Source organism: Brachyistius frenatus, unplaced genomic scaffold (genome assembly GCF_029030835.1).
Source record: "Brachyistius frenatus isolate BFR_SWC_R1_liver_20210118 unplaced genomic scaffold, ASM2903083v1 Contig_137, whole genome shotgun sequence".
Taxonomy (NCBI): domain Eukaryota; kingdom Metazoa; phylum Chordata; class Actinopteri; family Embiotocidae; genus Brachyistius; species Brachyistius frenatus.
In genome coordinates, this window is record NW_027210736.1 from 70,964 (window position 1) to 83,999 (window position 13,036).

The 13,036-nt window shown below is 44.6% G+C and overlaps 1 protein-coding gene across 1 annotated transcript in view; it reads left to right on the forward strand.

Annotated features, from left to right (window-relative positions):
* LOC138630585 (raftlin) overlaps positions 1-12,303 on the forward strand; it is a gene marked incomplete at its 5' end in the record, with an annotated part of 52,966 nt that extends 40,663 nt beyond the window's left edge. Inside the window, 3 exons of the mRNA XM_069715021.1 lie at positions 5,036-5,139; positions 10,219-10,294; positions 11,055-12,303. Coding sequence (XP_069571122.1) covers positions 5,036-5,139; positions 10,219-10,294; positions 11,055-11,612 — 738 coding nt within the window. The remainder of the gene's footprint in view (positions 1-5,035; positions 5,140-10,218; positions 10,295-11,054) is intronic.
* Between the last annotated feature and the right edge of the window lie 733 nt (positions 12,304-13,036).

Below are 13,036 nucleotides of genomic sequence, written 5' to 3' on the forward strand. Positions count from 1 at the left end.
GATGACATGTACCCGGTTAAAAGGGAGATCTGAAGCGAACCGGAGTTTTGCACTTTTAGTTTGACCTGCGGAGGAGTTGAGTTATAATTGAGGTTAACGTGATACAGAAACTTGTCTTCATTTCTTCTTCTTCTCTTCTCCAAAGTAGGATGTGGTTGAAAGAGTGAGCGTAACCTAAAAAAAACACGTCGGCTTGTTGCTCAGCCGCTAGGCTGATTTAACAAAGCAGTAAACAGAGACGCAGACAGGAACTCAGGATTTTGCTCTCGGCCCTTTCTTTTTTTTATAGAAATCAAATAATTAAGGCTGGTGACTGGTCTGATCTCAGACATTTGAATCAGAAATGCTCGTATTTTCAGGATGAAAGATTTCCCTGACACGTGATGAACAGAATCGACTCCACCGGCTGATCCTTTGTTTCCCCAGACACCTCATCACGCAGCATCTTATCAGGTTACAGAGACTTAGTCTAGCCGGAGACTGAATGCACTCTGTGAGCTTTATTATTGTTGCAGTAATCCAGTTTTAAGCTCGGAAAAGGTCCCCTGATAGACAACGTCGGAAAAACACGGAGATCAACTTAACTAAGAGAGAACATACAGAAAGAATAAATAAATAAAAAAATGTAAATGCTGTGCATGCAGCGACATGTTAAGAGTGTGTTGCAGTCAAAACCTCCAGTAAATGAATTTTGTGGTGAATTTCTTCAATTAACTTCAGTTTCCGAGGTCATGACTTTTATTGTCAACTTTTAAACCAATGATGACAAGAAAAACTGGAAATTTAAACATTTGCAAATTACATCATAAGTGGAAAAACCACGTCTGCTGATCATGTGAGGCGACTGAAAGCTCCTGAACAGTTACTAAATGCATCTTGTGGTAAGATTATTATGTCAACCCGGTGATGTTTCAAAAGAATCCACGAGCCCCCAAAAAAACCAGCTTCACCCCTTTTATCAAAACGACACATCAGATGTGTTCAAACAAGCGTCAACCCGACAAAGCGTGAAATAGACACGCCCGTCCACTGCAGCTAAATGCAAGATAGCCACGCTTTGGCCTGTCCAGGCGTGAAAGTTACACGTTTTGCAATCGTGAAACTTGCCATCACGTAAATGTCACATACAAGGACATCTTTGGTCAGTAGGTGCGGCTTGTTGGCATAAATTGCAGAATGCCATGTGAGACTATGACGTTTGAATCCAGGAGAATGTTTTTGTTTTGTTGTTTTCTAACCCCAACTATGTTTCTTTTACCAAAAGTTTAATTTTCCTTTAAATGAAATAGCTCAAAGCATGCAGTAGGTTTCATTTTCGTACGCAACAGGAAAATGTGTAACTTTCACGCCTGGACAGCAGCAAGCGTGGCTATCTCACGTTTTACCGTGATACCGTTAAACAACGCAACAGGCGTGTTTAACGATAAACTGATATCATCTGAGGACTGATGAGACGGCGAGAACAATATGTTTAGAGAATATTTTAACCGCTTTGGGAGAGGACCAAAAAGGTTGCTGCTGCCGTGCTTTAAAACACTGATGCTGAATCTTCCGTTGCTGTGACAACGCACCAGGCTGAGTGAACCAATCGGGAGCAGCATCTGAATGTCCCCCCCTTTTTCTTTTTTTTAAAAAGGTATTTGCTTCATCATTATTGCACTGTGTCTGCAAGCCTGTTGACCTCAATGGACAGAAATGATTCAGAGCGGGTGAAAAGCAGCGTGATGTTTTTTTTATTGCTGTCGGAGGAGGAGGACGTTCAAAGAACAACAACAGACCCGTGTTGTTGTTGTTGTTGTTGTTGTTGATGACTCAGAGGGCGCACTCTGAACTTCACCTGCAGCCTCCTCCGCTGTAGGCCTGAAAAAAAACAACTTAGGTCTCAGGTCTATGTTCCCAAACACTGGATAATATATGTCCATCGTTGATACTGAAAAGGACACAGGAGAGGTTCAGCGTTGCTTTGGCGACAGCAGAGAAATGGACTTGGAAAAAGAGCCATATTTTTGAGATAAGAAGCCCTTTAGCAAAGGAGCCGGACTTTTAACCGTCTCAAGAGGCGCTCTCAGGAAAAAGCTGGATATAATTTAAATCTCCAGCGCTCTCTGTCCTCCCACTGTGTGGCCCTCTTTTAAAGTCAGATAACATCGAAACGACAAAGATGGCGACGTGATTGCTTTTGTTTGTTTTTTTCGACTCGCCGGTCGCCCGCCGGAGCGCCGATGGTGGCCCCCGTATAATAAGTCAGGGGGAGTGGGGAGGAAAGAGAGAGAGGGACTGTGATTAACTCTCACCTACTCCAAAGAACAGCAAAGCCATTACAGAAAAATTATTTCTCAATTTACTTTCTGGGAAGGCTTTGAAGTGGAGCCTGTTTCTGGGAGCTGGTCCAACATAAACCAACAGAGAAATGTAGACGCTCCGCTCCCTGTAGGAACTCCAGAAAGTAATGCTTGTGTAAATAACGTCTTGGAAGAGCGTCTTTGTGTCCGTACGATTAGCCAGAACCTGATATGTGACTGCTTCAGGTCTGTTTGTGCGTGTTTTCTGACATCCTGGTCAATAAGAAAGAAAAAAAACAAGGACGAAAAAGAAGGAGATGTGTGATGGTCTGTCTCTTACTTAGAAAAAATGTTCTCACTTTTTTGTAGAGCTGCACGTTCGATCCAGCTGCAATGTCAGAAGCAGGAAAAGTAGTCAGAAAATACTGCAGTCGTAGAAGGAATAGAGGCGTTCGTAACGGATCGATGGTCAGCGGGAGATGCAGTTGTACTTAGTTTGCTGTAATAGTGATTATAGTGGTAGTAGTTACAGTGATGAGGCTGTCAGGATCCAGATGTGGAGTTATAGTTGTAATCAGAGTGGAGACAGAAGCTGGTGAGGAGCGATCGAAGCATTAGTTGGAGAAATAGTGGCAGTTGTGAAGTCAAGTCTAGTAGATTTATACCGTAATACTGAATCAAATAACAGTGTTTTAGTAATGATTTGGCAGTGAATAACTTACTTGTTAGTATTACAGTAATAGTATATCAGTGTAGCGAAAAATTTAATTTTATCACTCGAGAATGTTTTTTTTTAACTAACTGACCCTTTAAAGTTTTTTCGAAGAACATGAATAAAGTAAAAATACAATAAATTGAGGGGAAAAACTGTTTGTTGCATCTCTGTAGTGATTACTAGCCCATTTTTCTGTGTAGAAACGTATGTCATACCTTTTATATAACAGTCATCCTGGCAACCAATTAGCCATCTTGGTATTTTGGAGTAGGAAGTGACCATATTTGGGCGAGCTGGGGGAGGAGCGGGCAGTGGATCTAATTCGATCTGATTCAATCTGATTGGGCACATGAGGACACTATGCCCCACCCACCTGTAGCAGAAACCTGACTGCACCACAGGCCTGTCAATCAAATGTCACTTTTTGAGGTCTAATATCTAATTAATGACGAGATTATTTACAGATGAACTGCCAGAAAACTATTAAGAAGGAGTGACTTTAGTGAATGACACCATAATAACTCAAAGGAAAAAACGTATTGACTTAATATTTTGTGAGAGAAGTTGAATGGGAGTCTTTGAGCGGGAGACCTTTTTGGAGGCGACCCCTAGTGGCCTTCGCTGGTATTGCAGTTTAAGGCACTGCTACTTCCAATTTGATATTTTTTCAGTCTATGATTACGAGAGAAAAAGACCCCAAAGCACCACAAAGTCATATACATAACCCAGAAATGATCAGAGCAGAATTCAAGGCGAGATCAGACAGCTGATGTCACATTTCACTGGATTCTGTAACTCTTATTCAGAAGTCTGAAAAAAATAAATAAAAAATAAATAAAAAATAAAGCCTGTTGATTTGCTCGGGTTTTGGATTTTACTCTGAAGTTTGGATTCTCATGACTCTGAGGTGGAAGCTCCTTCAGGAACTAAAAGGTCTGCAGCCTCTTTAAGTGACGGAGGCTTGATGAAGGCCGGTGGACGGTCCCGTACGGCCGCACCAACACTTCGGCTGCTGCAGCTTTAATTAGACCTGATTTTCACACTTGGCCGTGCAGCAAGCTGAGGTGTGATTCATCCTCCGCTCTTGTGCAGTCGGTCGTGCTCTGTGTGTGTGTGTGTGTGTGTGTGTGTGTGTGTGTGTGTGTGTGTGTGTGTGTGTGGGTGTGGGTGCGTGCGTGCGTGCGTGCGTGCAAATGCATATGTTGTTGCAGGTGTGGGAAATCAAAATGACACGCGTTGAGGTTGTTTTTCTTTACTTTCGGCCGACGCCTCTTATGGCACGACAACACACACACACACACACACACACACACACACACACACACACACACACACACACACACACTTCCTCTCCGAACAGGTTGTACTTTAATGTGCGTGTTCTCTAAAAGTACAAAAACTAATCTGTGATTTTCCACTTTAAACACCACTTCTTTTCTTTTTCCTTTCCTCCTGCGTCAAAAACAAGCGGTTCAATGTTTGTCGCTCGATTTTTAAATCCACCACGACTCATTTAATTGTATCCGAACAGTGCAAACAGCATTAAAATGTTTACCGCCAAGTGAGCAGTTTCACATGAGCAGTCTGTTTGCTCAAGGACTCGCTGCGCCGACAAACACTTGTCATGAATAGAGATGGCTGCCATGTTGACTCGTGGCAGCTGGGGAGTTTCTGCAGCGGTTGATTTATGTCTTTGTTTTTTATTTTTTTATTTTATTCTTTCCCATGTTCGCTGCTGCTGGAAAACAACCTCTCAGACTGCACACAATACATTTTTATTAAAGCCAAATCGTATCCCAAAGAGACGCTGCGGTACTTAATTGTTTTAGATGAGAGTTTTCTAAGTGACGCTGACAGAACTTTATTGCATTTCATATGTTTGACGCTTCACGGCTGTAATCGCAGCAGAGAAACGCAACCTGAAGCACAGTATGCCTGCGTGGAGTCCGTTGTGCCGTGCGTGCGATGTTTTGAGAGTTTCAGAGCTCTCCGGGTTGATTGCGGGAGTCGTAACGGACGTCTTTGTTTTCATCCGCAGGGTCTGCAGGTGAAGGCTGATTACGTTCCTCTTCTTCAGTCCCTGGCCACGTTCGGCTGGAGGCTCACCTGCGTGCTGCCGACGCCTGTAATCAAGACCAACAGGTAATCAAGCTCATCGAAAGGGGGGCGTTAGCTGACCTTTGACCTCTGTTGGCGGCCGCAAATTGCAAGAAAAGCGATTTACTGAAGTATTTTAGCTGCACGAGCCGTAATGTGGTGATACCTAAAGGTGGTGGTGGTGGGGGGGAAGGGGGGGTCAATACTTATGCACATATTTATACACGATCAAATAAAGATAGAATAGAACGATATTTGCGGTAAAATGAAAACGTGTCCACAGACGAGGTAGTTAGAGGCAATTTGTGCAAAGCTGAAAAGTGTTCACGACAGATCATCAACGAATGAGTCCACCGTTGTGCAGTTTGATTCGTACTCACTTTGAATCGCTGTGTGAAGATCTGTTTTTGACTTTGACGTCTGCTGAGCATCAAAAGAGACAAATTAAACCCTCCAGTGTTGAAAGCAGTAGAACCAAAAATCCTCCAGTAGGGATGCTTATTTATTTTACAGGCCGTGTAAATACTGCAGAGATACTTTAATTGATATTTTACATGTATGTGGGTTTTTTTTTTTTTGTCATAGTGGTGTCATCAGGTACATTTAAAAATCTCTCTCTGTCTGTGAAAACCATAAATCCACTTCGATGTTAAAATATATTGAAGTATTACATGGCTCTTTGTTTTTTAATGATGTATTCAAAACATATAAATTCAGATTCAAAAGTATCAGAAATGTAGCTCAGGATCAAAAGTAAAAGTCTTCATTATGCAGAAATATTCCTTTAAAGTGGTATTTTATTATGTTTATTCATGATCAGACATTATTGGATTATAACTGATGCATTAACATGCAAGCAGTCTTTTAATCTCCAGTCAAGGTGAAGCTCATCAATAAGTTTTTATTTATACAATATTAATCTGCAAACGAACTTGTGAGCAGAAGTAGAAGAATGAATCAGTATTTCTCTACTGGCTTAGTTGAAGGGGAAAAAAAAAAACTCTCAAGTTTATAAAAGAACTGAAAGTGAAACTGGGCCTCGTGTGAAAACTTAAAATCCAAATCTAAAGATATTTTAAACTTGTAGTTGCGTGCTACTGTATTCCCGTTAAACTGTGACACAGTATGAAATATAATATGCACAAGTTACAGTTCAAAGAAATATGACTGCTTTGGACAGAAATTGACCTAAATCTGCGGCGGTTGGGGCTGAGCTGTGAGCGGTGAGCGGTGAGCTGTGAGCTGTGAGCGGTGAGCTGTGAGCGGTGAGCTGTGAGCTGTGAGCGGTGAGCTGTGAGCTGTGAGCTGTGAGCTGTGAGCGGTGAGCTGTGAGCTGTGAGCGGTGAGCTGTGAGCTGTGAGCGGTGAGCGGTGAGCTGTGAGCTGTGAGCGGTGAGCGGTGAGCGGCGGCTCTGACTGTTGGTGGAAAATCTCTTCACAGAAATGTAACGGTTGCTCGGCTAAGCCGGCGCTGACTCATCACTCGTGGCTGCTGCATGAGTGTACATCCGCTTACGGTCAAAGGCCTCGCGTGTTCTCAGAACGGCTGAAGAGCTCCACTTCCGATTTTGAGTTTGTTTCTCCATGACGACGATGATGATGATGATGATGATGATGATGATGATGATGATGATGATGTTTTGATAGCCCGATGTGTCACTCCAGAGTGACACAACAAATGAAAACACGACAGGAACAATGAACACACTTGAAGGCCTTCGTGATCTATTAAAGCTGCTTTTGCTTCCAATGCAGTCAGATCATATTTCACACTAATAATCATAAGATTAAGTGTTTATCTTCATCATGTAAATAATGTCATGCAACGGTTTAAATACGCAGAAAAAGGTTGAGTTTGAAGCAGCTGTCAAAACAAACTTTTCAGATACTATAAGCATCATACATTAGATTAGGTCCATAGACATTACATAAATAAGTAATAGATTATAAATTATAATAGTGGTTTGCTAAAGAAAACTAAAGTATCACCAGTCAAAGATGAATATTAAGTCCCTGTATCAGTTCCTATAAAATCTGCACAAACAAATGCAGCTTAAAACAATAATATTGAGTAAATATTCATAATAAATCATTTAAAAAAAGCTACCATATGAAATACATGAAGCAAGACGACACAGTTGTCGCTTTGTTAATAGGCTGGAAGTATATGTGAATGGGATTTTGAATTGGGTTTGACTTTGACTCTATTTAAACCCAAATTATTGCGTTAGCAAGAGGTTAGCGTCGGACTGCTAAAGGCTAGCTTGGTTAGCAATAAATAACAAGAACAATTAGATTCTATTAAAGAATAAAAGATCAGCTCGAAAAAGAAAGTCACAATAAAAGACAGCGAGGATGCCTGCAGATGATGATCTGATAAGGGCAGAGTACATAAAAGATGCTCATCAGTGTCAGTTAATCTGTTGCTATGGCAACTGAAACCCACTTACCGGCAGGCGGGACGGCGTGTCGTCGGGTTTTCCGATCAGATCCCTCACAGCTCGCCCAAATACGGTCGCTTCTTCCTCCAAACCATCCCAACTGCTCAGATGGCCCCGAATCCGAAATCGAGGTCTTCGTAACTACGGGAGTCAGGAGGCTCGCGAAAGAGAACGAAAAAGATGCGAAACATAAACTAAACTAACAAAACAAAACCAGGGACGAGAGAGAAAACCACGAATGACAGCAAACAGAGAGAAGTGGGCGGAGCCATCAGAAACACCTGAGCTCTGAAGTGTTTCATCATCAGGCTGACCGTCTGTTTGCTCCGCTGCCACCTCACTGCTCATGTTTGCTGCTCTTTCACTGCAGCGCTGATTAATTACCTCTATTTTGGTCCTTTGTTACCCCCCCTCCCCCCTTCCTCCCCCCCCCAACCCCTCCCCTTCCCTCTCGCTCCTCTCTTTCAAAATGCCGAAACACAACAGCACAACATGGCTAATTAATCAGCGTCGGCCTAGATACGGTTACAAGACGGAGCTCCTTCCTCTCGCCGCCTCAGAAACGCGCCGACACGATGCTCGACGATCTATTTCAGATTAGCGCGGCAGTCATTACGCTTGTTTTTCGTGGCGTCGACTCCTCCGTTGTTGTTTTTTTTAAATAGGAAATTTGCAAATGCACGCTTTTTTTTTTTTTCTTCTTCTTCTTCTTCTTTTGGAGGGCGCACTTCACCTGGAGGGGTCGGATGAGTGTCAGCGAACTCGGGCGGCGTCTGAAATTAATGCTAACCGGTGCTCAGCGGCTTCTCCACACAACATTAATCCGTGTAGTTGTCTCCGAGCGTGCATTCATGTTCACCGCATTCAATTAATGTAGATGGTAATTACAATTTTTTTTTCTTTAGAGCCATTACCTTCCTGTAAATGTGAATTTCTCCACATGATCGGTTGAACAATAACACGAGGGGGGAAATAAATAAGGTTGAGACAAATCTGTTCATTATTGCAGGTATCTATATTTATTTGAGACTGCGAAAAAAGCGATGAACAATCTGTCTTTCACCTTAGAAATAGCTGCAGCATTTCATGTGGCGTTTTTTTTTTTTTTTCCCATTTCGAACGGCAGTTTCTCAGCAGAGTCGTGCAGCAGGCGTTTTCTTTTTCTTTTCTTTTTCTGCAGATGAAGCCACCAACAGGTACATTCACGCGGAAACAGTCGCTCCGCACGGCTTCAGGTTCTAATAGTGCTGCTGACACTGACAGCCAAGAGTAGTTTCAGGGAAAAGGCCTGTAATTTTCTAAGCCATCCACTCCTTCCTCGTTTAATGGGTTGGGGGGGCTTTTTTTTTTTTTTTTTTTTTTTTCTTCTGTTTTTTTGCCGGGAACTCCGGTTAGTTTTCAGCTTTGATTCGTCAGGAAGCCGTCCAGCATTCTCGACAGCCTAGAAAATAGCTTATGAATAAACGGTGGAAGAAAGGAGGTAATGGAAAGAAAAAAAAAAGAGAGAGAGGTTGTGGTGGCGCTTTGGATGGTTTAGATAGCACGAGCCTCCTGCTTGGAGGAGCCTCAAGTCCATTTCATGTTGAGAAAAGGAAGATTTGTAGTCGGCTTTTAGGGCGCCGCAGCGATCATAAACCTGCCAGCTCTCCTGAAGCTGAACTCCACAGAGCAGCCCAGCTTCTTCCTGTTGTACGCGTGTCTTCACGTGTTCACCGATAGCGGGCAACAGGACGACGTATCTGAAAGCTCACGTCCAATAATAGGAAGAGAGGGAACGGAGAAGAGGGAATAACACAGACACAAACAATAAAACTGTCAAGAATCGGGCTTGTCGCGCGAGATAAGAGTTTCGGAGCGGAGCGAGGCCGTTTTCCACCGCACGACCAAGACGGGCAGACGAAAAGAAAACGAGGGAGACAGAGAGACAGGAAGCCCACTTAGAGACGAATCTGCATTTCCTGCCACGATTAATGTGTCAGCGGCGAGCACTTGTGCAGATTATCCTCCTCAGGAACACGGGAGTGTGACATGTGCACCGGATGGAGGATTACGTTATAGAAGGAGCGGGGGGGGGGGGGTATAGAAAGAGTAGGTGGGGGGGGGTATGACACTGACAGATGACATCAGCGAAGAGGTTGAGACACAAATGTGAGCGTTCATCCTTATAACTGTCAGATAAGAGCGTGAAACATGAGCAGCGGCCGGCAGTCGTCCGACCATCTTGGCGGATGGTCGACGTGACTGCGTGTTATCGCTTCACTTACAATGAATTGTACTTTTTTTTTTTATCTCGGGAGTTCGGCGGCACTTTTTCAAGCACAATCATCCCCCCCCCTCTCCCCCTCTGGTTTTGACACGACACGGTGCTAAAATCTTAAAAATATCTTTGTTTTATCAGATATATTTGTTTATCAGATATATTTGTTCCAACCAGACTGAGCTCGCTGAGCAGTTTAGTGTTTCTATGTTCTGTATTTATTCAGATTGAGAAACCATCTCAAGAAAGCAATAAAAACAGACTAGAAATCCTCTCTGTTGCTAGGGTCGTTGCTAAGGGCCGGCCTACCTCCTGAGGTGGTAAACATTGAATACGTTACGTCAGAGTCTAAGAAATGAAATAACCTCATGATTTTGTTGAAGCTGATGATCTCTTTTCTCTGTTTTCTCTCTTCGCCCTCCTTCAGTGATGGAAGTCTGTCCACCAAGCAGATCGTGTTCCTGCAGAGACCCGTTTTAGGCCGAAAGCGAAGGGAATCGAAGGTACGCGACCTCACACGCCTCCCCGTGGTTCTTGGCGGCGTCTCCGAACCGACCGCCCGTAATTCCAAATCACCTTTTTCTTACCTCCCGATTTTCCACAGCTGTTTTTGTTTTGAAGCAGACAAACTCACACACACACACACACACACACACACACACACACACACACACACACACACACACACACACACACACACACACACACACACACACACACACACAGCGATTCCCCTCCTCTCTGTTTGAGTTATCGGGAGGTTTTTTTCTGTCGCTACAGAGAGAATGTGGGAGGGGTGGGGTGGAGGGAGGGGTTGGTAAAGCTTTCTAGGCGACCCTAAATAGCGGCGATAACCTCTAAAGCGAACCTTTTGTCTGCGGTGGAATGAATCCACGTTGACCCGAATTTAAACTGCCGACACAACACATTTAATAGGCCCAAGGACTCGGGGAATTGCTCAGGATTTCATCGCCTGTTTCTTTGCAGTTTATCTCTGTAACCCTGCAGACGTAGTTCAAGTAATTGAGGACGTATTGCTTTAAATGTTTGCCTTTTTTGATCGGTCAGACCGAAGGCTTCAAGGCCGCCGATAATTCCCTTTCACAGCGGCCTCAATTTCCTTCTCTGCATCACCGAGATTTGTCTGAATTCGATTCCGCTGCGATCCATTCTCCATTAAGTCTGCGCGCGCTGCTTATATTTAAAGCATTTTTAAAGAGCTGCGATGCATTTCACTCTAACGCGCCGGTGTAAATGTTTCAGAAATTAATCTTCAAGCCCCGAAGCAAGAACTGCATCAAAGACGCGGCGAAGAACAAGAAGAAGAAGAAGAAAACAAAAACGGAGAAGGAGGCGGAAGATCCCAAGATCCTCGACGACAGAGAAAAGGTCGAGAGGGAAGAAGAGAAGAGCGGCGACGAGAGGGTGAACGAGGCGGAAAAGGAAAGCGGGACGCCGAAAGAGACGGAGGCGAGCTGCGAGGAAGACGGAAAGATCGATGAAATCGGCGTCGAGGCGGTCGTAAAGAAAGATGGAGCGGGAGAAGAAAAGTTAGCGCTGGACGGAGAGGGATCGAAAGAGGACGGAGAGGTCGAGGAAGAGACCGCCGCGACTGTGGAAACGCAGAGCGAGACCAAAGATCGGGAGGACGAGGACGCGGACGAGGACGAGGTCAAAGCCATCGTGGAAAACGGGGTCGAGACGGACGGAGAGCCGGACGAGGCCGCGATCAAGAAGACGGCCGAGCCAGCAGACGCCGAGGAGGTCACCGCCAAGGAGACTGTGGCCACCAATCAGAGTCCAGAGGAGATTCAAGAGTAGCCCCCCCCCTCCCTCCTCCCTCCCTCCCCCTCCCTCCCCCCTCCGAGTCGAGGTTCGTCCCCCCTCCCCCCCTACCTCTGAGATTCCCCATCTGAAGAACTGATCCACAGCGTCGTCCCGAATCCCAAATGAAACGGGTCTCCGATCCCCATCGCTGCAGCAGTATCCCCCCGAACCTTTCATCGACCCCCCCCCCACCCCCGTACCTCCCCCCCCTCCCCCTGCACACCTGCCACAGTGTAGCTACGGAAGAAGTTCATCCCATTGTTCAACCACACATACTGAATGTATATATCCAACACAGGAGGTGCTGGAGGGGGACGGTCCACGTGGAGTCACTGGAAGAAGGACGAGGACGAACGGACACGCTGTCAAAGTTTAAAGGTCCGGTCACCGCAGGCAAAGTTTTGCGGTGAAATCAGTTCAGTCCACTGAAATCATTGATGGATTTCTTGAAAGAAACTGTCCAGATCAGCGGTTCTCGACTGGTCCGGTCTGAAGACACCACGTTGGTCCTCAGTCGTGAAGTCGTGACCCAGAATTTTGGGCATTTTTTTGAGCAACTCTTGATTAATTAGACAAAAAATATTGCAAAAACACAAAATGATTTCATGCAAATAAACAACAGAAAAAGTGCAACGAGGGCTGAAAACCCAATTAAATACAAAAAATTAAAAAAAATTAAAAAAAAGCAAGTTTAAACTGGTGATGCTCATAAAGTTTCAAGAATCTACATTGCTGCTGTACGCAAAGTTGTATGCCCTTCAAAATAAAAGCATGGCACCAGAAATTCTGCGGACACTCCCTCAAACAAAAAAAAGTTTTCCACATTCACACATCTGTGACTCACTCGGCTGAGAACCACTGATCGGGGCGGTTGGTCCAAAATGGAGGATGATAGCTTAGCTTATTTATATAGCTTATTTAACCTCCTCTGTCAGTCCGGAGAAGACGAGCTAAATTTAATTTAGCATGTTGGCTAGCTCTGAGAGCTTTTATTTACTGGGTTGTTTTGCTGTTGGTTTGGAAGTCAGTTCTCCAGCAGCCACACCGATGCTGCGTTCAAATGGGGTCGTGTTTGCCGTCCGTACGAACGGCGCCCTCTTGTGGCATCGCAAAGCCGGAACTCTACATTTTCTCACGAGTTGCGACGTGTTTGCTGACGTTTACAGAAATTTCAGAGGACATGGAAGTTCGAGTTTCGTCGGATGTCGAGCTGACATATTATAATTTGAGTCGCGTGGAGTTCGTCTCCAGAACTTCAGATAAAAGCCCACGTCTGAGGAAGACGTCGATCTTCCCAACAGACTCATCTCTCTCCACCGAGACTTGACGTTACCTGCATTACCTCGCTAAACGGTTCGCCTCCGTGGCTTCGTGGACGCCGTCCGCGTTGCCTAGCGACGGCGTTTTCACCGCTCGAA